Source organism: Xiphias gladius, chromosome 3, assembly GCF_016859285.1.
Source record: "Xiphias gladius isolate SHS-SW01 ecotype Sanya breed wild chromosome 3, ASM1685928v1, whole genome shotgun sequence".
NCBI classification, from domain to species: Eukaryota; Metazoa; Chordata; class Actinopteri; order Istiophoriformes; family Xiphiidae; genus Xiphias; species Xiphias gladius.
In genome coordinates, this window is record NC_053402.1 from 1782760 (window position 1) to 1809409 (window position 26650).

A 26650-nucleotide genomic window follows, 5' to 3' on the forward strand; every position below is an offset into this window, starting at 1 on the left:
GAGAAGGAAAAAAAAGGTTTAAAAACATGGCCAAACTTGGCAAAATGCTTACTTTGAATTCAGACAGTACTTGGGTCAAGACAAGAACACAAATTGAAAAAGGCATAGGGTGCCTGCTTGAGACGTATTATCAGGTGCTCCATAATCACAGCAACACTGTATAACTAGCACATGCCTCCGTTTCAAGCATGCTGCCATGAACTGCTCACTGAAACTGCAGCAACCAGCTTACAAATGTACTGTAACAGCAGTTTGTTGTATTACATCGAACGTCCACAGGATCTGGCTGTGTTGCGTTATGGCTCTGTTGCAGCTGCCAGAGACAATCCACTGCCATTGTGGCTGGAAGTGGCATTGTCACTAGCAACGTGTCTGGACCGGCTCATGCCCAGCTCTTTTCTCCGCTCGGCTGTCTTTACATGCCGGAGCAGCGTGGTAAATTCGCTTTCACTGTCAGTTGTTTCTGACTTTGTCTTCGCACATACAGTAAACTAGTTTTTCTTGTTTGTAGTTAGAGAATTACGAATTCCCAGGCTTCTGTGTAGCAGATGAAATAATGAACACATCGACAGACAAAATAAACCAAAGTGTAGGACAATGACAGAAGCTTTGTGTAATCAGCTAAATTGACATTTTAAATGAGAGGTCACTGAGAGAGATGAAAAAAGTAGCCACAAAGCAGCCGTTCGCACATCTAAACAAGATGCAAACCTATTTATGCTTGTAAAATTCAAAAAATGATGTCAAATCAACTCTGAACTGTATTATAAATGTGGCTGCTGAAGAACAGATGCTCAGAGACGTTTCCAGTGGGTACTGGAATGCAACAGAATGCAATTGATAATTGACTTTGAACAAACTCATGTTTTGGGGAGTTTTAACTGTGCAATTTGAACTCAAAAGTCAAAACTCACAAGAGCTAGAGGGCATGTACTTTTAATTTGGAAGAGGAGCAGCAGCATTTTTAAATGCTCAAACTCACTGAATTTGGTGCACTTAAGGATTTACTATCATTGAATCATCATTGAAACAACACCAAATAGGGAAAGACTGAGTTGGGAATGTCCTATTTTGATTTATAGATTTTCAAATAGATAAATGGTTCTGGTATTTTGGCCAGATTACAGGATGTGGGTTTCTGTGAGACAACACATTCTCTAGCCTGTACATCTGATCCTCAAAATCTGGTCTAGGAAGGCTTTTAGTTTGGACAGTTTATCCTTATGAGTAAGTTTGTGCCTAAAGTTAGTTGATAATATTCAATAAGAGGCTTTTCAGCCAGCAGCATCTGTTCACTTGTAGATATTGAGAGACAAACCTTAAACTGTTTGCGTGCGTGCGTGTGTGTGTTTCAGGGTGCCAATAGGGCCGTGGAGGATGCAGAGAGGGAGCGTCGGGAGCGGGAGGAGAGGCTGAGGCACAGTAGGAACCCCGGAGCCAGGGGCATGGCCTCGGCCTCAGGAAGAGCTAGGGCAGCTCAGGATGTCGCAGCCCCCTCCCCACTAAACCCCGCCTCACACACAGGTCAGCGCGCACACAAACACTTAACAGGATAGAGAAATCATCTAACTGAAAGGTTGGGTTTTCAAGTGCCTGTTTTGATTACATTTGTTTTCAATTTAATGCTTTTTGGTTTGTTTATTTATTTATTTATTTTTGATAAAAGAAGGGAGACAGAAATAGGACTGGGTCAATATTACACCATTATGTTTTGTGTATCATGTGACTACCGACTTCTTTTTAAAATAACTTATCAGATTAGTTTGTAGTTCCAATTTGTTTTCTGTGTTATATACATATATATCATATAAGAGTCAGTTTAGTGTCTCTTTAAATCTCTTCATCTGCTTGTGCAACTTTAGTTTTTCCGCTGAAATTGCAGTTTTACTTTACTATAGTCACATCTCAATGTTCATTTTCAGCTACCTCTCTCTTTCTAGCCTGGCTGATATTTTCCACAGAAGGCTGATTTTATTTTAGACATAAAGGCAAAGTTACTAAACCATTATACTCTTGGCTTTTCCACCCACTGACTGCAATATTTAGACTTTTTGTATCGTTTTGTCTTCAGGTATGGAGAAAGAGAGGAAAGTGAGCATGCGTCTTCATCGTGGAGCACCTGTCAACATCTCCTCCTCAGACCTGACAGGGCGCCAGGACACATCCCGCATGTCCACCTCACAAGTAAGGAGGAGTTTCCTTTGAACAGCACTAAATATTGTAAAATAATTAATCTATGCTCAATTGTCTAATAAAGATTGACATATCTGCAAAAAAGGAAACATATTAAATATTACAAGAGAACATACAGCGCGTATCAGCGCAAACAGATCTCTTTCAGATGGTGTTTAAGGACAAAGCACTTCCCTTTTCACTATTACCAAATGTTGGTTCCCCTTTTTTTTCATGTTCCAGTCCAAAATGAATCACTGACAGGAAGCAACCAGAGAACAGCAGTTTTGTAACATAAAAAGTTGGTGATACAGCACCTACAATCCTGCTTGTAGTATGGATCTGGACAGACGAACAAAACAAACATCCCAGCAGCACTCTGCTGTTTAATGGTTTCATTAGGTCCTGTCTTCTTTTCTTTCTTGCAGTCCCTTAGCCAGAGAAAACTTCATATGATCATTCATCTGCTTTTTTTTTTCTTGTATTCATTAATCATTATAATAGATAATGGGAAATTATAGAAATATTTTTCATCAATGTTTTCATTTTTTTGTGTGTGTGTGTGTACTTCTGAGAGGTGGAAGACGGCGTAATGTACCACGCAATGCGCCATGGGCAGGCATTGCACCCCAATACCCCCTCTTGGCAATGGGCCTGCAATCTTGTAGACAGAGGAGGTCAAGGCTGTAACAGCCAGTCATCACTAAAAATGGAAAACTTAAAAAGTCTTAAGATTATGTCCTCTGCAAAATCCCCTATTTTGAGTTTGATGTTTTTTCATCACAGTAATTTAAAGAAATCAAAATTTTGGAAGAATTGTCTGTAATAGTTGACAGTTTAATTTAGATAGAAAAACCTGACAGCAAGTTGATCTCTTTTCGAGTCCACACTGAACCAAAGTCATCTTTTGTTTTGTCTGTATGATCTCTGCTGCTGTACTCTGGTGATTAGAGCACAGCTCATGAATAATGCACATCCTGCTGAATGATTTAAATCATTTGCATGTGTTAATATGCAGGACAATTACATCAACTTGTGTATAAATATAAACCCAGACAGTTACTGGCTTTGTTATTGATGGGCCTGCTTGTCCGTGTAAAGCAGTGAGTTAATTTCATTTTAATGGGTCAGTTCACCCAAATTACAACAAAACAAAAAAATACACAGTGTGTATTTATTACTTAACTCTAATGGTAGCAATCAGTGCAGAAATACGACTTTGAGATTCTCCCGGCACTCAAATGTAATGGAAGGTGAATTTCATTTGTGGTGTTGACGGCATGTTAAAGTGCTTAATATTGTTGTTCTGATTACTCAGGATAATCCACAGACCTCCCTTCCTGTAGAAAGTGGTTCAAATAAAAACTGTCCACAGCTATTGAAAACATCCACGGTGAATTATTCTGTGGCGCTAATATCAAACTCAGGATATTACAAACTCAGTGCCTGTGTTAGATATTATTTATTTATGTTTAAATATTGCTTTTTTGCTTTTTTTAATAATTTTGTCATTTAGTAAGATAGGAAACAGGGATAGAACGGGTGTGGGGATTTGCAATGAAGGTCCCCGGCTGGAGAACTTTGAACATCACGGGTTACATGGTATCTGTTTTAAACCACTCAACCAGAGCAACTTGTAACACCCCTGTAGAACACAACCTCGTTATATATTCAAAGAACATATTCAAATAGGATTCATTTGAAAATATAGAGCTGCAAAACATGTAAATGGGAAGTTGCATAAAATAAATAGCCTATATTAAATCAAAATAGGCCTATCCAGTGATTCCCATGAGTTGAGAATTTACTTTTGGTGGTGGGTGGTGCGGCGTGTGACTGACGTGCATGCAGAGACTCATGAGTTTTAGAGGGAAGGAGTGTAACCCAGGTTATTTTCTGTAGCTACAACTTACCGATTTTCCACTAAACACCTCACATGCAGGCTCGGTAGATCGGTAGATGCTAGCTAGGCGGCTGTGCACAGCGAAGCATCTCCCCACTCAGTTACTGCAGCGCATGCAGCTCAGAAAGGTGTGTGGCCAAAAATGAGTTAGTTTGAAGAGAGTGAAGTAAGGCGTTGTAGTAAGTAGGATTTACCCGAGTTGTGACTGAGCGGTTTTACTTACCTGGGTGGGCCGCCCAAGTAGCGCTTATATATGGAAAATGCTACTATCTCTGAGATAGTTGTTTTCAAAAACAACAAGAGACTGATTAAAATACAGTACAGTTAAGTTATCTTTGGCAGCGTGGACTGGTGCTCTGGCTCCCTCCATGTTGCAGGGGAACTTGTGAGCCAGTGGCGCAGAGGTTGTGCGCAGGTGCACAGCGAGAGTGGGGGTGGAAAACACGGGTTATGTAACGCAACATCTGACTAATTTGATGTAAACAGTATTGTCTCATCCTATATCTCGTTTGAAAATATATCAATATAGCCTAAAAAGTCGATATACCACCCTGCCCTAGATGATACTGCAAGGAAGTGACTGCCAATGATTTGTCAACTCAAAGGAGGAATTCAACATTTTGGGAAATATTCCTATTCGTTGTCTTTTCCTGCTGTTCCCAGTCTTTGTGCTCAGCTGAAGTGTCTGTTGGCTGTAGCTTCATATTTATCAGACAGACATGAGAGTGGTATCAAACTTCTCATCTAACTCTTGGTAAGAAAACAGATAAGCATACTGAGCTGTTCCTGTAGGTCAGGTTGCCCTTACTGTTAGTTTGCATTGATTGTTGACGACGTCATCACAAAAATACCAACATTTGTCATCTGTGCTCTTCAGGCTCTGTCCCGGGTCACACCCAGCGGCCTCCAGTCTGCAGCTCCACGATGAAATCCTCCCATCCACCCATGCACCATGGAGGCCTCAACATGCAGCACACACACGCACACACATACACACACAGGACTCTTGAATGATGCAGAGGACTACCAACCAATGCAGAGTTTGTCTGCGCTCTTGTTCATTTAACAGGAAGAGCTGCACAGCCAGGAGTGTGTTTGTGTGTGTGAGAAAGAGATGGGCGGGTGGAGTACAGTTTGGGTGCCTAACCCCACCTTGGCACAGTAGCAGCCTCAGCTTCCTTTCTTCTTCTCCCATGGAAGATGTGGAAACACTCTCCTTCCTCCTGCTTACTGTTGATGAAGCCATGGATTCACTTTTCTCTGGCATCATGTTTTTTTTTTTAACTTTGGTTTTAAGTATCTTTATTCTTTAGCATTAAACTTCCTCTTACACCAGATCCACTGGTCAGATTTTACAAGGGTTTGAAAATGGAGAATGACAAGTCTCTTAGTTCTTGAAAATAGTGTGTGGGACTTTTTAAATTCTGAAATCAAAAAGACGCATGATCCATCGTGGCAGTGTTAATGGACAGTGCCTAAGCTCTATTTTGTGTCCTGAAAGACTCTTTAAATACCATAAGTCAACATTTTTTTTTTTTCCTTTTTTTAGGTGTTTGAGGTTTAAATTTAAAGGTAGGATATCCCCCACTGTTAAAATGGGACAAAAGGTCCTATCACCGTTCTAGTTTCCAAGCTGATCCCATAGTATGAGTGTTTTTGTCCTCCTCAGGTGCGTTGGAACCAGGATTTTGTAGTAAATCTAAAAAGACATGCAGCACATTTTCTTTCTGTCTTCAGGTCGTGACTGCAGTGTGTTGTTTGGGAAAGCTGTGAATGGAACAGTGAAATAGTTGGGATGTCGATCTGTCCACGCTGAATGGATGAGATGTTGTTTTTGTGCATAGTGATGTGGTTGTTGTGTGTGTTTGTGTGGTTCTGTCTCAAGGTTATACAAGCTCAAAGGGGTGTGTGTGTGTATATATATATATATTACACACACACAGACATATATATATATATATATATATATATAATATATATATATATATATATATATATATATATATATATATATATATATATATAATATTCCAATGTAATGATACTTGCTGCAATTTACTGCTTTACAATTGTAGGACAGAGCATGACATTTGTAATCGCCAATTTGCAAAATTCGCAAGATTATTTTGGAGACATGCATCCTATTAAACACAACAGAAGGCTATTTACTGAGTTTGTTCAGAATCTGGGAATGTCCTGATTCATTGCTTCTAGCCTTATCCAGATCTAAGTACTTTCATGTTGACTACGTGCCATTACACAATATTTTACTACCTGGTTGCACAGTGCACAACTAAACTACAAGAACTTTAGAAAAGAGAGTCAGTTTAGGTGACATGGCCTTGAGAGCTGACAAAACTAAAGGCAAACTCCTGCAGGATTACTACTCGGGTCTGTGAACTCAATTTTAATATGTCTTGTGATGCTCTGGAAAATCTTTGAGAAATAACTGTATGGACTTGCATTATGGTATATGTACAATCCAGTTTTTTGAGCTTCAGCCACATTCGGGGAACTTGAATCTTAGCCTCCGTTGCCTCCATTTTGACCATTCTTTTAATCTGTTTTTGCAGATTCCACAACGTTATGAAAGGACAATACTAAATTGCTAGAGTGTTTAAAAGATGTTCTCCGAGAATTTGGTACAGTTCACCCAAATTCCCCCAATTTGAACTTCAAAGCGTTAGCAGTGAGCTGGCAAAGCATTCGGGAGTTCTCTTGGGCACAATAACAAAAACTAGCCTGTATCCCAGCTTTCCTGTATTGTTTTTTTTTTTTTTTTTTTTCTTTTTTTTTTTCTTAAACCTCTATTTTAACAGATTAAACAGTGAAAATGTCATAAATAGCTGTGACTGTAACTGTTACTACCTTATTTAAAAACCAAACAAAAAATGTTACAGCCAGTACCAGTGGTACAAGTGCTATCATTTTTCAGTTTATGATTCCACCCTACAGACATTTTATTTTTATTGTGCATTTTAACAGCTGGAATAAATAGAGCACAATAATCATCAGGCTTAATGAAACCAGTAAAATTCAATTCAACCATGCCTCAATCAGCTTTGATACTGATTTTTTTCTTTTCAGACCAACTTGGGACATCTATGTAACAAGGTCAGATGAGCAATCTCTGAATCCAGGTAGACAAATGATCGGTATGCTTAAACACATCAGGTTACATGGAAGTGAGGAGGTTCTGGAGAGCTACGGACTGAATCTTGTCTTAAGAAAGGAGGTCACAGCTGAGTCCCAGTGGTACCAGAACTACAAGCCTCATGTGGCTCTTCTTAGGGACTCATGTCCTCCCGTCAAGGGGACACTTGACTTGAGCAGTTGACCGGTGTGACCAATGAATCCTGCAAATTTTGAAGTAGAAAATTCTTGATCTGTTAGAGTGGTTCCAAAGTATTGTAGGCCATTTACTGTAGTTGAGGGGGGGACGGGGTTGGTTGTAGTGCTAATTTGTACATGTTTGTTCTGTTGTTGTGTATAGGATGTGCCTATTCTGTCTACCACATCCATATGAGCAACTGTTGGGTTTCATATGATGATGATGACAGTGTATGGAGGGACTGGGTATGCTTCACTCCATTAGAGTTCCTGCTAAGGCAGCTTTTTAAAAAATATACTGCACCTGTGGGCTTGAAAAACAAACCAAAAAAAAATAGATTAACTTATTTGTCTCACTGATGATGGCTATGATAAATGCAAGTACACTTTACATGGGATAATCGTTTACTTTTTCAGTCTGTCATGTCTGCTTTACTCTAATTCCTTATTTTTGTCACCACCCGTGCAATTTGCTTTTAACTGTGCTGTGGAGATGGTTGCTCATGTCCCACAATGCATCTCTTCACTGTGGATTCATGGGAAATCTTTCTTTCCACTTCAACTTTGACTTCTGCTCCTCACTTGTAATACCACTGTATTTGTGTATTTTAAAATTGTGTAAATAAATTAATAAGAACTTTTATTTGTTGTGTTTATTTTTATGGACTTGTATTTACAGTCACGTCAAGTGAGTGTAAATACACTATTTTTGGGGTTGGTTTGCATGTATTTTTTGTGTGATTTCAGGTGAACTGATTCTGTGAATTTTCCTGGGGCTGACACCAGAGGAAAAGCGATGGGGGGTCTTCTAAAACTTGAGGACTTACGGTTACATCCATAAGATTAAATATTCATGAAATCCCAGCCCTTAGACTGTAATCGTTGAGATAATTTGTCATGGACCCGAGTGTGTGATAAGTAGAAAGTTCGGTCTGATGACGCCAAATGAGGGGTCATTGGGTCAACCAAAATTTCTAGAAGTTTTCCTCGGGGGACCATGAATATCTATATCAAGTTCTGTAAAATCGTGCTCTCTCGAGCTCTTTTTAGCACAGCTCAGAGAGTGAAATGTTCCTCAGCAGCGGTAGCGAGAGCACCGGAGTTAAATAGCATGATCTCGGGTCAGACTAGCACCAGGGAAACCAATGGAGGTACACGCATCTGTGGGAGCGGCCCACACTCTGTAAAATATGGTGCAGGAACTCAGTGGAATCAACTCATCTTTTCTCATTAATTTCCTGTAACTGTGGAGCACTCTAGTGGCTGAATGGTTGCCGCACATGCCTCATAACCACAACGTCCATGGTTCAGATTCAGCCAGTGACCTTCGTTGCATGTCATACCCTGTGTCTCGTGCCCCATGTTTCCTGTCTGCCTCTTCACTGTTGGCTATTAAAAATACCCCCCCCCCAAAAAAAAAAAAATCTTAAAAAAAACAATGTGCTGCTTCACCCAAGTTTTTAAAGAAACAAAACTAGCATATTAACAGACTTCCCAGCATGAACTATTGGAGAATTTGTTGAAACTCTCCAGAGACTCTCCTTTTTCTAGTTAGAAGAAAACAGACGTGATGGAAACTTGCGTCTTTAATACATGTGTTGGTAAATCACGGTTGTTTCTTTTCATGATAATGAAAACAATGTTATCAAATTTTCAAATCAATAAGGTTACTACTGAATTCAGTCCATACCCTCCTACACTTAGATTTTAACAAAGTCACTGGGAGCAGACTCACATATTGTCTTTGTATTGACCCTGGTAAAAAAAAAAAACAAAAAAACAAATGGCTTCAATGGCTGCAGCTGTAAAGTCTTCAAACTAAGAATTGAGTCTTTAAACAGAAAAAATAAAGGAAAAGGAAAGCGAGTCCGTCTGTAATGACTGCCCATGTGACTAAAGCGTCCATTCTACTTCATATCTGAAGTTTATTGTTTTTAAAAAATTTTCTCCAGCTCAGTAATCATAAAGATATCGAACTAACTATTTGACATAATTTTTAACTTCAACTTGAGTTCAATTAACTCACGTTTTTAAGGCAGCAGGGGAAGTTACGTTTCTAAAATGAACGAGCTTAACATCATTTTACAGTGTCGATTTTGATTTATTTTATTTTATTTTAAAGCCTTTCAGCGAGACAAAACAGCGCTGGGCAGTGGGCAGAGTTTTCATCCGCGGTCATACCAGCCAAAACCAGCCGCTAAAAATGGCGTGCGCCCGTATACGAGCCTTTATGGTTACTGTTGTTCTCTAACGACCCAGGGCGAGTTTCGCAACCTTTTGTCTATTAAAAGAAAGTCGGTTCGGTATGAAAACGTTAGCGCCGGCGGCTGAGAGAGAGACGGGGAAGCGCTTAAATGAATATGTGTATTCTTTTTAACCATGGGAGCTGGGCGACGCTGTACAGGCAGTGGCACAGCGGGACTTCCCCACTAGGTGGCGCTACAGCCCTTGGTAGGTAGTTCTGGGTATTCGGGCCGTGAGCATGTACCCGTACCATGTGGCAAGGAGCCAGCTGCTGGTGGCCGGCGGGTCCTCGGGGTGAAAACCAAAAGAAGTATCTCCCGGTGGCCACTCGGCAGCTGCTTTCACTTGGCGGTTATCGCCACAGCACCGCAGCGATCCGTGCTCGGGGGGGAAATGTCATCTGACACGGAAGCAGCAGCAATAATAATAATTAATATTATTGTTATTATTGTGTTGTAAACTAATACTGCTTCCTTGTTAAATAACATTTAATTAGTTGAACGTGGGCTACAAACACACGTTGCAGTGCATAGCCCTGCACGAAAAGATGGAGTGGGAGCGGGGAAAAGAACTGGGCGGGAGGTGTCTGAAATGTGTTTTTCAGACAACTCTGATGGAGCTCAGGATTTATCAGGATAACAGCTGCTTTGCTCCAAACATTTCCACTGTATGAACCTGGACTGTGTGTGACCTTCTGGATGCGATACCACTTGCTAGCAAACTGTGAATGTAGCACTTCCCTCCATCACATCCAGAAGGCTGTTCAACATCGCCAGAAGTTTTCCAGCTGAAAGAATTCTTGAGCAGTGAATCAATACTATTTTCAGCAAATTTTGTATCTATATTAGCCATTGTTGCTATTAGCTGGTCTGATAGCTAGAAACCGGCGCCCGCCGTTGCCCTGGTGCCATGCTGGTTCAAAAACACCATACTTAGCTATTTGAATATTGAAAAAGAAAACTGTCCGCACCATGACAAACCAGGCCAAAATTTTTTCCACTCTACCAAGCCCACTTTTACCAACATGATCCATCCTATAGCTGGCCAGTTGAGCGGAAACTTGCCCAATCCTGCCACATTTCTTGGGCCTAAAATTTACCGCCCTAGACCCAGTTATTTTCGGCCTGCGGCGTCAACCAATCAGGGGCCGCCAGGAGGAGCCAAACATATTACACACATACCGCCATCGGGCAGTGAAGAGTACATCCTACCCGCCCAGTTTTTCATTAAAAGTATGTATTTCACAATTGGAATTGCAGAAGGGGCGGCGCCCCGGCGCCCTTACTGAACGGCGCGCCCCTCTGGAAGACCACAAACATCAGAAAAGCGTCTCAGGTTTTTCGGTCATCCACTCCATGCCTGTCTGGTGTCAGGTGCTGTAATGGTGCGCATTTTACTGGCGTTCCACGCCCGCAAACCTGGCCCGCAGTGTACTTTTGCACTCAAGATTCCTTGGGGGCAACAAAGTGCGCCGAGGATTTCTCAGAAGATTCCGGGGGAGCAATGGAGGTGAGGAGCCCAGCTTTGAATTCAAGGAAAACGATGAGGTAGCTTTCCCGCTGGGTGTTTGCTGAGGAAGCTACCTCAACCTCAAAAGGCGGGAGGGACTACAGGGCGGGAGCAACATTCATATTTCCCTGCAACCTAGATGAATGGAAAGTTGGATATTTGTTTGTGAGTGTTCAAACGTCCTGAAACTCTAACTGCTGGTTTGTTCTCCCAAGTTCAAAACTGTGAAACTGTTAAATTATGCTCAGGTTTAAACTTAAAGTATCAGACAGTCAGTTTACACCCTGTAAATTGATTTGGTTTTTTTTAGACAAGTCGTATTTTCAGGCCCCTTTGTCATAGATGCATTCTCATAATTTCATTTGACAGGAAGCATCTTGAAGGTTGATGTTTTCATTCTACTTCCGTCTCATTTTTCCTTACCTACAGGACAACATAAGGAAAAATGGACTCATCTTAGCCCACGTCCCACTACTGTTCAGAAGCAAAAGAGTGAAAATATTTTTTTTGTATATTATGACATTTTATGAGGACTATTGATCAAAGAGACTTTTCCTCACCGGGAGAGTTTTCCCTGCTTCCTCTCCCTTACTTTGTGTACACTTTGAGTTGGATTGTGTACCTTATGGTTGACTTCTTTCTGGATTAGGGCCAATTTAAAGGATCAAATTACCTGAAAAAAAGGATTTTGAGAAGCTACCTGTTCAAACTCAAAGGGAAAACAGCTCAAATAAATTGGTTTAACTTGTCAAACTAGGAAAATAAAGACAAAACTAATTTAAGTCTAAGATATAGTTCTCTGTTGTACAGTGACACAAGTGCTACACTTGCGTTCATCGGGTGGCCAGAAACACAACTCCAAATGAATGTTTCTAAGGTTTCTCCGTAACTGCTGGATGCGTAATTAAGCAACCGTTTGCTAACACGTTAGCCGCAACAACTGTATAAGGTGCAGGGCTGTAGTGGAGGCTAAACACGCCATGTACCCACCTCTCTGAAATAGCGTTTAGGCAGCGTCTATAAGTTTCTTTCTTCTAATTCAAATTCCCTCATTTTGCTTTTAGCTGGAACATTGCATCTTCAGGTCATTAGTATTATAATCTGTCAACACAAAGCGAAATCAGTCTAACCCCAACTAGTTGGCTGGTCCCAATGTCCATGAAGTTCTCATCTGCACCAGAGTAACAACTGAGCTTGGAGGAAGGGTCGAGAAGAAAGATCAGGATTGGAATTTCAGATCGCCAGAGCCCTCCCGGCCTTTTACTGGACAGCTGGAGTCGTGGTGGCCAGACTGCCTGCAGCAGAGACACCTCCCCTCCCATAGGCAGCCCTGGTGTTCTTTGGGAGACACCTGTATAGGCTCCTCCTTGCCATCAGGGGACTCACTGAACAGTTAAATTTCATCTCATCGATTCACCTTAGTTACCTGTCCTCCTTCATCACAATTGGCTTGTCAAACACAATCCACACGTAGACTGGTTTTCTGGGCTTATTCTGGGCCGGCTGGGGTTTTGTCATTCTCCCTGCCTCAAGGCTGCAGGTCTGCTGGCCACCTCTTTACCTCCACATTGACTCTAAGTCTGCACCATCAACGTCCTCCCGGAAACAGCACCACCTAAGGGTTGACTGTGTTCCCTCTCTCCTCCTCACCGCTGGAGCCTGATTTTTCCTCGTGGACGAGAAAGATAAGACTCTCCAGCCCTGCACCGACTACTGAGGTTTGCACAACGTAACCATAAAAAATGAAGGAAATTGAAAGAAAGGGAAAAAAGACTTCCAAAGGGGCCGTCTGCTGACTCTACACGTTACTTTTACTAATAATGTCAAATACTATTACTAGTACTCACTCTGGCGGAGCCGTGACAAGACTAAGAGGATAACCCCGGTGATGTCATCGGGGTTATCTCCGCTCGGGCTCGGAGACTACAAACTTACATTCCAAACTGCATGCACGGAGTTTGAAAGATGTGGACATTTACAGGGCGAAGAGGGTCTAATGAACGACATTATCACGTTGTTCCGAAATATAGGACGTTTGGATCTTGACCCATTGTAGGACTGTAAAAGTCAAGATACCTTACCCTCTGCTAATTCAATTTTGACCTTTCCTTTTTCAGCTAAATTTGTTTCTCACAAGTCCCCAAACTTTAGGAAGTACAAAACTAACTTGCTGGACCATCCATTTAAGATTAAAAGCAAAAAAATTACCATTGTCGTTATTGTGTGATAATGCACTGAAAAGTAGAGGTGTGCAAACCCATCTGACGCAGTTGAGATTTTGCTTTGCACTATATTTTTTTTAATCAAATCCAACATTTAAGCTCCCTGTGTCATTAATATTTATCTTGTTAGAAGCAGCTCTGTAGAGAAATCCCCAGGACATAAAAGAGTGCCGAGCAGTCCCAGCTTCTCCTACACTATTAATGACTCAAAGGGCCAGAAATAGTCCTCATTCGTCACCGCCGAGTCCGGGCAGTGGCCTTGCGGCACTAGGACCCAGCATCAGAAGGCTGGCCCCTCTCTGCCCCAGCGATGGTCTGCAGGCAGACGTGCGGGGGACGGACGCGGCTCCGGTGCTGAGGCAGGAGGCAGGAGACTGGAGGAGGGACAGCTCTCGGCAGCATCACCCGGTAAGAGACTCAACAGATGCCGGCGTGCGCGACATCAGACCTCGTCCTGTCCCACACGCGCGCGGGGCTTTGGCACGAGGGGACGCGTGAGCGCAGTGTGGCACAGGACTGGTGAGCGTGAAGCGGCGAGGCGCCTGTCACGGTTACAGTGACACAGGAATATTGGGAGCCACATTTGTTTGATATCCGGGAGCACCAGTGTCCGTCGTGTCACGTGATGCGTCGTTTTTGACTCACGTTTTCTCGCACGGTCCCGGGCACCCGTCCGTGTCGTGACAGCTGTGACATAAGCCAGACAGAGCCCCCCCATGGTGGAGGCGAACCCCCTGCAGCTCTGCTAGTCTACCTACAACAAGTAATCATTTGCTTCAGCCTTCAAACTTAAAACCTTTGACTTAGAATTTCAATTCAAGACTGAAATAAATCTCCATATTCTCAAATTACTTTAAAGAGAAAAATAAAAGGGAGAGCATAATGGCACTTACCAGTGATGTAATGCAAACTGTATTTGACATTATTATAATTATTAATAACCTTTTCCTGAATTAGCAATCCATTTTAACTTGATTTGTTAATGGTATAGTAACTTTTTTAAACTACTGTGTATTCTTTTATTCATTTCCTTCATCATATAGACCTGTTATATACAAGGATTTAGAAACTATTCACACCCCTTCACTTTTGTCACATTTTGTTATGTTGCAGCCTTATGATAAGAAAAATCAAAAAACAACAACCCTCATCAATCTACACTCAATACCCCAGAACGACAAAGCGAAAACAGAATTTTACAAATTTTTGCAAATTTTTTAGCTTATCAGCTTTCTCCCATTTCTCTTGATCATCTTTGAAATGTTTCTCCACCTTGATTGGAATCCCACTGTGATAAATTCTACTGATTGGACATGATTTAGAAAGGCACACATCTGTCTAAATAAGGTCTCACAGCTGAAAATGCGTATCAGAGCAAAAACCAAACCGTGAGGTCTAAGGAGCTGCCTGCAGAGCTCAGAGACAGGATTGTGTTGAGGTACAAGATTTGGGGAAGGCTATAGAAACATTCTGCTGCATTGAAGGTTCCCAAGAGCACAGTGGACTCCATTATTCTTCAATGGAAAAAGTGTGGAACAACCAGGACTCTTCCTAGAGCTGGCCACCCAGCTAAACTGAGCAATCGGGCGAGAAGGGCCTTGGTAAGAGAGTTGACCAACAACCTGATAGTCACTGTGGCTGAGCTCCTGAGATCCTGTGTGGAGATGGGAGAAACTTTGAGAAGTGGAGTGGCTTAGGGACAACTCTGTGGCCCAGGCAGAGCTCTGACTTGAACCCAACTGAGCATTTCTGAAGAGGCCTGAGAATGACTGTCCACCGACGGCCCCCATCCAACCTGACAGAGCTTGAGAGGATCTGCAGAGAAGAACGGCAGAAAATCCCCTGATCCAGGTTTAGAGAGCTTGTCACACCCAAGAAGACTCGAGGCTGTAACCTCTGCCAAAGGTTCTTCACTAAGTACTGAGTAAAGGCTCTGAATACTTATGTCAATGTGATATTTCACTTTTTCCTTTTTAATACATTTGCAAAAAATTTTAAATTTCTCTTTTTTCTTTGTCATTATAGGGTATTGATGGTGGTTCGATGTGGGAAAAAATAAATGTTAGCGTAATTTTAACGTAAGGCTGCAACGTAAAAAAATGTGAAAAAAGTGAAGGGGTGTGAATATTTTCTGAAGGGTCTTTAGGTCACATGGTTTTAAACATCTAACTAAAATATCATAGCTTTTCTATTGGAGAAAATGTCATTTAGCCACATTATCTACCATTTTTAAATAATTTCAATATTTTTTGATTTTAGAAAAATCTAAATTATATCACATTCATTTTTATTTACATCATTGCTATGTGAACTATAGTCTGAATGCTTTAAATTGTTTTCCTTAAAGGTATCTTTTGTAGTTGTTTTGTTCCGTGAAGCTGTTTCCACATCATGATTTTAATTCTCTGTGGGTTCATCACTGTGAGCGGCATCTTTCACATTGAACACAGTGATTTAATCCACTGTTACGGAAAAAAGTATAGATTAGTGCAGCTTTAAAGATGAGGCCGAATTATTTTGAGCTATACAGAACATTCCTGACCCTTTTAGAGATTCTACGTTATGTGTGCTTTTGTTTATAGGAATGACTAACATCTTGGAGTCAACGCAGCATGTTACTTAATGTTACATAACGTACAACATTAAACTGTATCTCATTATACCGTACATTAGCCCTCTGGATTACAAAAATGCTGATAAGAGAAGGACTTGGCTTTAAAAACAGCATTTTAATGACAGAGAAATTATCAAAAATAGTTGAAATATTTTCCACATTTTGTATGTGTTACCCTTCAAGGCCTAAAGGCACATTACCGCATTTTGTTAATGCACCCAATAGTGTCCCCAAATTTCCATCAGACTTTTAGTGTTTTAATATTCACTTGTTTTAAATTGTCAACATTGTACTGGGGAATCATTTAAGAAACAAAATCAGTATCTGAGTTGTTTCCTGTTGAGTAAACATCAAACAGATTTTCGCACAGATGTAATTTCAAGACTTTATCTGCCGTCCGAGGAGACTCAGAGGACATTTTTATGAAAGAATATATTACAGTCTGAACAATGTTACCAACAGCGAACTCAGGATATTTTCAGAGCTGCTTATGACTTTGTCATATTGCAGCATACTGCCCCAGGGACTGACTGAAACACAGCGGGGCTGGTGATGCATAGTTAGGCTGGTCATGTCACCTTCCCGTCAGTGTGAGGCTTGAAATTCTCGTCCTACCTGGAGACACTGCATTGCTGGCTGTTTCGGCATGAGTCCAGTCGGCTTTTCTACATCACAAGTCGTTCCTTCACCTCCTTCAAGAGATGGTAAATTAGCTGATGGAGCGGTACGGCTGAGGTGCTAATATGTGGTTATGGTGGTAAAAGCCACGTCTGGCTCCAGAGACCCAGTGGAACTATAAATCACAGGGGCCAGCAACAGTGCCGGGCACTCACAGAACATAACATAGGATACAGTGTATCAGTAAATCAGACTGGTTGCTCTCGTTAATCAGTATACAGATTCAACTGCTACTGACTGGGTGTCTGATTTAGATAATATTTGCATATTTGACCAGTTTCATGCCAAAAATTGTAGATAAACTGTTACAAGTATTCATTGTTTTCCATTTCAAATTCAGTGTTTTCTCAATATTGTAGTGAGAACTGATTATATTTACCTAGCAACCTAACCTAAGTTGCTAGAAAGCTTCCTTAGCGCCACAGGGTGAGAGCATTAGTACAGATAAGGATAATACATAGTCTTACAAAGCTAATAAAGTCATAAATTATATTTAATTGGTTTGCAGTCGATGAATGTCTGAAGCATGTGACCCACAGACATCAGCAGGCACTCGGCAACTTCTCTGGTGATGCTCGGTCAAGCTTGTACCGCAGCAATCTTCACTTCCTGCTTTGAGTCTGGTTTTGTAAAACACATCATCACTTCCAATGAGGTCAGGTGTCAGACTTGGTGAGTGAAGGACATGTCACTATTTGGCCTTGAATATTCCTTGGTTGACTTGTATTTTTAGGATCATTGTCCCATTCCATTCTCCTAACACTGAAAGAATACACTAAGGATGTAGACACCCTCTGACACCATTAAAGCTGAAAGTTGGTCATTTCATTTAAAATTCAGTGTGCTGGAACAATGAACAACATATCACTTTCAACATTAGAAAGGAAAGCATGATACTGCAAATTTGACCAATTATTGTGTTGTACATTTAAGCTAGATTTATTAATCTACACTCAATAAACCCATAATGATAAAGTGCAAACATGTATGTAGACATTTTGTGCAAATTTATCTAAAATCAGCAGAGCAGAAGACCTCAGTTGAATGGCCTGGGGGCAGGAAAGAGGCGGAGCTGGAGACATCAGGCGGACGGCCCGGGGGCAGGAAACCAGCCGGCAGTGGCAAAGTCAGGGCCGCTCTGGAGGCAGAGCAGGACGCCGACAGCAAAGGCAAGATTCCTCCAGAGGCAGAGCAGGAGGCCAACAACAAAGGCGGGTCCCCTCTGGAAAAATTGCAGGGTATTGGGGTCCAGGGTAGGTGGCCAGTGACAGGGGACTGTACAGGCCAACAGGCGAAGCTATGAACCAAACACAATAGAGGGTGGCAACCGGAGCATCGGGCAGATAGCCTGATGATGTGGCTAGTCGTCATCGGCTGAGGCGATGGCCGACTGATGGTCTGGGAGGATTGGCAGAGTGTCAGTAAGAACTGTCGACTGGAAACCTGGCAGGGCGTCAGCGAGGGCTATCGACTGGAGTTCGGGAGCAGGAGTCGACCAGGATGTCGTCTTGGGACAAGGAGCTAAGATGGCCAACTCATGAACAGGCTCAGGAACAGGCTTGATGTATGACCAGGGAGCCAGGCCACATAGCAGCTTCTGGACCAGTCTCTGACTGTCCTTGTTTGGCTCACCCAAAGCCCAGACTTAAAACCTATGAAACATCTTAGGATGTGATAAAGCATTTAAAATTGAAATGGTCTTAATACTTTCTTAAGCCACTGTACAGTCCTGTTTTAAATTATTGGCACCCCTGAATTTTAAATATATAATTTAGAATATCCTCAGAAAATAAATGCAAATTAACCAATAATGCAAAATTAGAACTTTCATATAGTGAAATAAAGAAATTGAGACATAAAATATATGCTTGACACAATTATTAGCACCCTTTGGATGAATTTAAATTAGTTCCTCAAACAAAATTAAAAAAACACATAGCATTCACAAGCTTAATTTTCATCAGAAATGCTATTATCAAAAAACAGAACAATTCCAAAGGCTGCAAGGAAATCACCAAAGATCCAGAAATCCCTGTTTCAACAGTTCGTAATGTTATCAAAAAGTTTCACAGTCATAACACTGTTAAGACGCTTCCAGGACCTGGTGCTAAGAAGAAACTCATTGAGACAAGTCTACGAAGCTTGATGCGGATTGTGGTAAAAACACCTCCCAAGACATCAAAAGAGCTTCAGGCTGACCTGGATCAATCTGGAGTGGTGGTTTCAGCCTGTACCATACACTGCACACTAAACCAAGTAGGTCTCCATGGGCGAAGGCCAAGGAGGAGACCACTATTGAAAGAAAGACACAAAAAGGTAAGACTTTTGTTTGCTAAAACTTTCCTAGATAAGCCACAGTCTTTCTGGGATAATGTTCTTTGGACAGATGAAACCAAAGTAGAGCTCTTTGGGAATGCAGTGATTCAGTTTGTTTATAGGTGATGAAATGAAGCCCAGAAGGAAAAGAACAAACTACCTACAGTAAAACATGGTGGAGGTTCTATCGTGTTGTGGGTCTGCTTTGCTGCCTCTGGTGCTGGAGCCACTGAATGTATTAAAGGAATGATGACATCAGAAGATTACCAAGGCATTTTAGAGTCAAATGTGTTACCCAGTGTTAAAAAACTACGTTTGAGGCAAAGGTCTTTGGTCTTTCAGCAGGACAATGACCCAAAGCAAACGTCCACCAGCATAAAAGACTGGTTGAAGAGGAAAAGATGGACTGTTTTAAACTGGCCAGCAATGAGTCCTGACCTAAAGCCCTTGAAAACCTTTGGAGAGAGCTGAAATCTGCCATTGCAAAAAGGTCTCCTGCAAACTTAAAAGAGCTTGAACCCATAGCAATGGAAGAGTGGCAGAAACTACCAGCTGCAAGAAGCTTCTAGATGGTTAAAAGAAACGTTTAGAGGAAGTGAAGGGTGCCAATAATTGTATTATTGTTTTATTTTACTATTATGCAAGTTTTGTTTTTTTGTTGTTTTTTTTTGTTTAGTAGCCTTGGACATTTTATTAAATATTCTGATATAACCCTAACCCTATACAAAACTGATTAATTTGCATTTATGTCTGAAGATATTCTTAATTCTGTATTTAAAATTCAGGGGAGCCAGTAATTTCAACCAGGACTGTACATAGTTTCTAAATATAGTTTAGAACGGAAAGCTCGACAATAGCAATGGTAACTAAAGGGGTAACCAAATGGTGATTTGCTTCCTGAAAAAAATGTAAGTTGCTTTGGATAACAAAAGGAATGTGATGCATAGGAATTAAAGAACAAACCTGGAAACTGAAATCCATTTTCCGCACTACAAAATTGTTTGTATCTAAAATAAAGCTACACACAGTTTCTCTGACATTTGAAGATAGAAATGTAGATGTTGTTTTTTTTTAACTACTTTTACTTTTTAGTTCTCTGTCCTAGTTCTTATTGAGGGTTGTGCCCAACCTTGGTGCCCCTGAAATCTCCCTCCCCTGTTCAGCCAACCAGCATTATTCGATGACAAGCCTGTTAGGGTTGCAAATCAGAATATGTGAGCCTCTTTAACCCACAGTTAGCAGTTATCACTTCTCTGCATCCCTCCAAACAATCTGTGCTGGATCATGTTTCAGTCTTTTCTGATCTTTCAACAAGGGTGTGCCATGGTCAAAAATGATACAGTCTACACATGGGAGATGTAAGGGGACAAAATAGCAGGTTGGATGTTGCTGCTTAGCTCAAACGGAACTAAGGCTTTCGGAGTTTCCAGCAATTCCAGAAAGTATAATTGTACCACAGTTAGTTTAAAGATTGCAACATTAGACAGAAATGTTAAATGCTACACAAAGTCTGGGAGCTGTCTTATTGCTGATAGACAGTAGTCATGGTACAGAACTGAATTACATGTATTTCCAGAGAAACTCAATCGAACAGCTTACTGTCATTTTCATATTTTTTTTCTAGCGTCTCTATCTGCCTTCATCAAGACACAGCCCTAGGACATTATGGGAGGCGTGGCAGTGGACGTGGGTACAGGAGGGGTGAAGGCTCCAGACGGGGGGTGGGGCTGGGCGGTGCTGGCCGGCTGTTTTGTCATCACAGGCTTCTCCTACGCTTTCCCAAAGGCGGTCAGTGTCTTTTTCAAAGAGCTGATCCTGGAGTTTGGGGTGGGATACAGCGACACTGCCTGGATCTCCTCCATACTGCTGGCCATGCTCTATGGTACAGGTAGGCTGCTGCTTGTACCATACAATATACACGTACAATACGTGGACACAGTAGCAAAAACAGCTGTATACTTTTAACACCTCCTTTGTTAAGATAATTTCCAATTTTTATTGAGATTACGGTCAGGAACATCTCACAGTATTATGCAGTCCAATACAACAATATCACATAGTCCAGTACATTGTTTAGTTTATTTTACCAACTTTAGCTGCTATTACAATTATTTAATCCTAATGATAAATTTCCACATTACATCAATAATTCACTTAGTAGCTTTTTCCAGAACTTTCAGCCACACTTCACTGTTTCATCAGCGGATGAAGTTTGCTAAGTTGGTGGAGATGGATCGCTCGGTTATCATAGATGTTATTATATTAGTAATATATAATAATAATACAGAAATGATTATACTGCTATATTTTTATGCATATTATTATTGTGTATGTAAGTGTAAAAAATATTCCCCCTTATTCTCACGGCAACTGTTCTCAGGAAAAGTTCAGCATATTTAAACCTTTAATATTTGATTTTGGGAAATACGCTTGTTTGCTACCCAGAGTCAGGGGAGAAAATCAATATCACCTTCATCTTCTATGCCTCTAAACCCCCCAAAGCTGTCTAATTTACATGCTGTATCTCACACTGATAAATAGGTACCAGACCACCTAGACACACACCTCTTACTACGTTCACTACACTTTCTCCAGGTCCTCTGTGCAGTGTGCTGGTGAACCGCTTTGGCTGTCGTCCTGTGATGATGGTGGGTGGCCTCTTCGCCTCTCTGGGAATGATCCTATCCTGCTTCTCCACCAGCATCATCCACATCTACCTCTCTACTGGGGTTATTACAGGTCTGGCTGTCCCAGGAGAGTGTTGCAACTTCTGACCCCTCCTAACAATAACGAATCAACCCACCCACACTTCATCACTCCTTGTGATGAGAAGCCACAGCATACTGTATATCATACAAGCTAACATTAGGATATATCTTAGTATGTGGCATAATATGAAGGTACATTCTAAGCCCCATAATTCAAAAAGTGATATTTAAATCAATATCAATTATCAAATAAGTATTATTAGAATATTTTTCATTTTACATTTAACTATGTGCAAAAATGCATTCAGACATTCAACACTTAGGTTCAGCAGTGTTAGTTAGCCAAATTGCTGCTCAGCAAGGAAATGTGTTCAGTTGTAACACAAAATGGGAATTTCATATTTACAGATTGCACCTTTGGAAGTTCCCACTTGATTTGGCTAACTCAGAATACTGTAGCCTCACATTAGTGTAAGGAAAACATTTTTGAATAGAGCAGGGAGCACACCTATGGTGTTAATTTTGGCACGATTTTAATGTATTCTTTTGAAGAAAATGTAAAGTAATTTCATTCAAACTTGAGGCTTTTGTATTTTGTTAGATGTAGTCTAGTTTTTGTCATTAATCCTTCATTAATTCTGACTGATAGCCACTAAAAGTAACCAGTAAAGTAGTGACAATTTCTGTAACTTTCTGAAATTGACAATCTGACATTCACGTCAAACAATGCTTTCTGAAATGAGTATCACATTTTGCCCCTTTCTATGAAACCTGCCTTTGTGTTTGGCCATTGGGAACAGCTACAAACACTTTTTGCCTTCCAGCATGGTTGGATGATACATCGTACAGACTAGTTCTTTCAAGCATACCCCAACCTTTAGGGTTAGGGTTACGATCAAGAAAGAATAGCAGACGTCCTCAAATGAAACAAGGACAGTCTCTTTTCACAAGTACACACAAATACCATGCACATCATGCCCAAATAATGGGGAAAAATGAATGACATCTGTTCTTGACTATAGCAATCAAAGCATTTCACACTGGTGTAATTAAATCCATTAGAGGAAGGCCGACCTCTTCTTTTGGGGAACTTACAAATCACGGTTTGCATAAAACAATGAATCTGGTGGTGTAAGAGGGTTAAATGTAAGTTTAAATGTATGAATGTAAAACAGTACAAAACTTGCTTTCCTTTGCTGCAGGTCTGGGGTTAGCCCTGAACTTCCAGCCATCTCTCATTATGCTTAACCGCTACTTCAGTGAAAAGCGTCCTCTGGCCAATGGTCTGTCAGCAGCAGGAAGCCCTGTGGCCCTATGCTGCCTCTCACCACTGGGCCAGGTCCTCCAGTACCAGTACGGGTGGAGGGGGGGCTTTCTGATCTTGGGTGGCATTTTACTCAACTGCTGTGTGTGTGGGGCCCTAATGAAGCCTCTGGTCGCCCCCAAGTCCCTCCAGGCCAAGGATATGGAACAAGACAAGGAAGAGGGAACAGAGCGAGCAGAGAAGAAGAAGAAGCCCAAAGCCAAACTGCTGGACTTCTCTGTCTTCAAAGACTGCGGTTTTGTCATCTACACTGTAGCGGCATCCATCATGGTGCTGGGGCTTTTTGTGCCTCCAGTGTTTGTTGTGAGCTATGCTAAGGAGCTGGGGAATGAGGATACCAAATCAGCTCTCCTCCTCACTATCCTGGGCTTCATTGACATTTTTGCCCGGCCCACATGTGGTGTTATTGCCGGACTGAAGTGGGTGCGGCCTCGTTGTGTTTACCTGTTCAGTTTTGCTTTGATCTTCAATGGAGCCACTGACCTGGTTGGGTCACAGGTATGTGAATGCTTGCTTTTTATGAACTGTAAGGAAAATGTTTAGCCCACTGATATAAAACCTAAACACTATATTTGTTCCCAGGCAAATGACTATGCATCTCTGGTGGTCTTCTGCGTCTTCTTTGGTATCTCCTATGGCATGGTGGGAGCTCTGCAGTTTGAGGTTCTCATGGCAATAGTTGGTACTGAGAAGTTCTCCAGTGCCATTGGCCTGGTTCTGCTCATGGAAGCCATTGCTGTGCTGGTGGGGCCACCTAGTGCAGGTCAGTAAGCACCAAAACTACAACATGCACACATTGTACTACAGTTCCCAATCCATTCGAAAGTGTTGCTGACAGTAGTATATGAATTGAGGCTTTATTGCTTTTTATATCATCATGGCACAGGTAGCACTGGAGGAATTATTTGTTGGTACAGGGGAATTAACTAACACTTAGCTTACTAGAAACTAACAGGGCACAACATGTACTCAGCGCAATTCATTGCAAATGCCAAAGAAAGGAATTGGGTCTACCTACCCCTGGTGGACTGTGTGGTGGGGGTTGGGTTGTGCATCTTCTGGTGTGTCCCCAACTGTACACTGAGTGCTCGAAAAATAGAAACAGACAGAAACTACACCAAAATATGTAAGGGATGAGGGTTATCATTCAATGTCCATCAAGGTCTCAACATAAGGATTTTGTTGTTACTCCACAGCAGGCCAACTTTTTTGTGTTGGTGCTTTCTTCCTGCTTGTTCCTACATCTGCCTCTGACAGGCTCATGTTAGATATCACACACCTTCCTAATGTATTGCAATCAATCAACAGAAAAATGACATCCCTGGTACCCTGACAATATCTTTATTTGAATGCTCTTTAGCATATTTTGCATTATGGTGAGTGACAATAAGCTTCGTGCTAAATTTTTAACCTAACTGTCACAAATAGCCGAGAAGCCCAAATTTAGGACAACCAACTCAGTTCAGAAACAACAAAAGTGAGTTTATTATAAACTCAGCAAAGAGATTAGAGGACTGAGTGGGGGTTTTGGGCAAGGTCTGGAGGGACAGAGGGAGACACGCTGCAGACAGAAAGAGAGAAAACACCAGGAAAAGGGAAACACTAGAAACACAGGAAAAAACATGGAGTCAGGGCTTAGACCATGACAGTAGCAGATTGATTGATCCAAGCACCTTTCAAGAGAGAGGTTCGAAACTGACATTGAGGTTTTACCCCAAGTTTGAACAAGTCTGCAATCGATACCCTAGATACATTTGCTTACGCGCAGATGGAGAAGCATGCTCAGGGGTTAGACTTCTAGACCATGACAGTGGTCAAGTCAAGTCAAAGACAGTTACATTTTCTGTAGCTAGGTTAAACTTACATACTCAAAAGATCTGTCTCTGCCTACTGCATTGGTCGATCATCCAGTGACAGACTGACACCTATTCAGCCATCCAGCTGCGTTTGACCCAATTTTCCTCTTCCTTATTATTCAGATAATTAACACAGTTAGGGTATCGCTGTAGCCCTTGGCAAACAACCTTGTCTCCAAGAATTTTTGTTTATATACGGTTAATTTGCAACAGCAAATGCACTTTGAAAGAAACGTAATTACAACTGGATTATGTTTACTATTAACACAATGAGGAAATATTAATTGATGTACTGGCAGGTCACAAAAAACTTAATGAGTGTATCAGTCAGATATTCACTGACAGTTATTTTTTCCACAAGAATGTTTGATACCGCAGTGCAGTAGGGACTATAGCGTTACTAAACTTGATGGTTATGTTTAGGCACTGGCAGCACCTTTTTAAGGGAAGGGAAAAATTGTGCTCTGGTTTAATACAGAAAAGGTTCAGTGACTTGAGTCACAACGTGTTCATTTATATTTAACCAAAACCGTGATCTTTTCCAAAGACCTTAACCAAAGTGCTTTTGTTGCAGAGTCCGGATTCAAACCCCAGACTCCTGCATTTTGTATGTTCACCATCCACCCTGACCACCTCCTGGTGGTCCAGTGCAATTCATAAATGTCATTTTTCAGTCATTAAAAAAAAACAAAAAATGTTGCCTCTGAACGTAATCAAGCCAACGATTACGTTATCACAGCGTAATTGGAAAAAACAATTTCACAATATATAAACTTTATTTCCAGGAGACAGGGTTTTAACAGAAAATGTAATCCTGCAGCATCCATTTGCCTCAAAACATATTTGCTCTTGCAAATCAGTTATGTATACTTAAAGATATCTAGGAGCCAACTATGTGGACAGACATGTGACACATTTACTATAAGTATGGCAATATCTTAACAAGGACAGGAGCTTTTAAATATGTGTGTAAATTAGCATTATAGCATCTCAAAATAACCAGTTTTTCTTGATTGTGTTGTATCTGTCTATGTGTTGCTCTCCCATTCCTTCCTAACCTCTCTTTCCTCTGTCTCAGGCTGGCTTCTTGATGCCACCAAGAACTACATGTGTGTCTTCCTGCTGGCAGGAAGTGAGGTGGTCCTCTCAGCTGTGGTTCTGGCTACTTGTAACTTCCTCTTTAGAAAGAAGTCTTCAACACCAGCAGACAAGCTTGAGAATGTCACAGTGACAGATGACGCCAAGACGGAGGAGTTCGGTAAACCTGCCGAGGTTAACGATGAAGAGGAGAAAGGAGCAAGAGAGGAGCAAGAGAAGGAGACTATGAAGGAGGTGAAAGGGGAATTAAAGGAGGAGGAGGAGAGAGACAAAGAGAACGTAGAAGAGGTCAGGCCAGAGAGTGTAACAGTGGACTCACAGGAAGTGGAAAAATTCTTGAAAGAGCCACAACAGAATGGTGACAAGGCCATCAGTCCTGAAACATGCCTGTGAATAGGGATGGAGGATGTTGGACAGGATTATACTTGCAGGTTATACACTTTCTTTTTAAGTAATCCAACAGCAGGATGAAGTGTTCTCATGATTACCCCATCGGTTAATTGTGCTATTCCCGTCGTACAGTGTGTGTGTTCACATACAAGTGCTCATTTTTGTTGTTTGCTGGGGGGTAATCAGTATCACTGCCATAGGAAATCATAGGAGTTACTGTATGATAATATTTTATCACTAGATGTTTTAAAGTGTGGTGGTTAATACTAGACAATAGAAGAACTCG

General features: G+C 41.3%; 2 protein-coding genes across 2 annotated transcripts in view; both read left to right on the forward strand.

Annotated features, from left to right (window-relative positions):
* csnk1da (casein kinase 1, delta a) overlaps positions 1-5982 on the forward strand; it is a 28006-nt gene extending 22024 nt beyond the window's left edge. Inside the window, exons 7-9 of the mRNA XM_040158178.1 lie at positions 1356-1524; positions 2072-2184; positions 4953-5982. Coding sequence (XP_040014112.1) covers positions 1356-1524; positions 2072-2184; positions 4953-5003 — 333 coding nt within the window. The 3' untranslated portion in view covers positions 5004-5982. The remainder of the gene's footprint in view (positions 1-1355; positions 1525-2071; positions 2185-4952) is intronic.
* Positions 5983-13714: 7732 nt separating this feature from the next.
* Positions 13715-26367, forward strand: si:ch211-234h8.7 (uncharacterized protein LOC561627 homolog). The gene is made up of 6 exons (XM_040123299.1): positions 13715-13788; positions 20613-20876; positions 21584-21727; positions 22899-23518; positions 23603-23783; positions 25955-26367. The coding sequence occupies exons 2-6, from the start codon at positions 20654-20656 to the stop codon at positions 26365-26367; spliced, it is 1581 nt and encodes a 526-aa protein (XP_039979233.1). The 5' UTR covers positions 13715-13788; positions 20613-20653.
* The last annotated feature ends 283 nt before the right edge of the window (positions 26368-26650 follow it).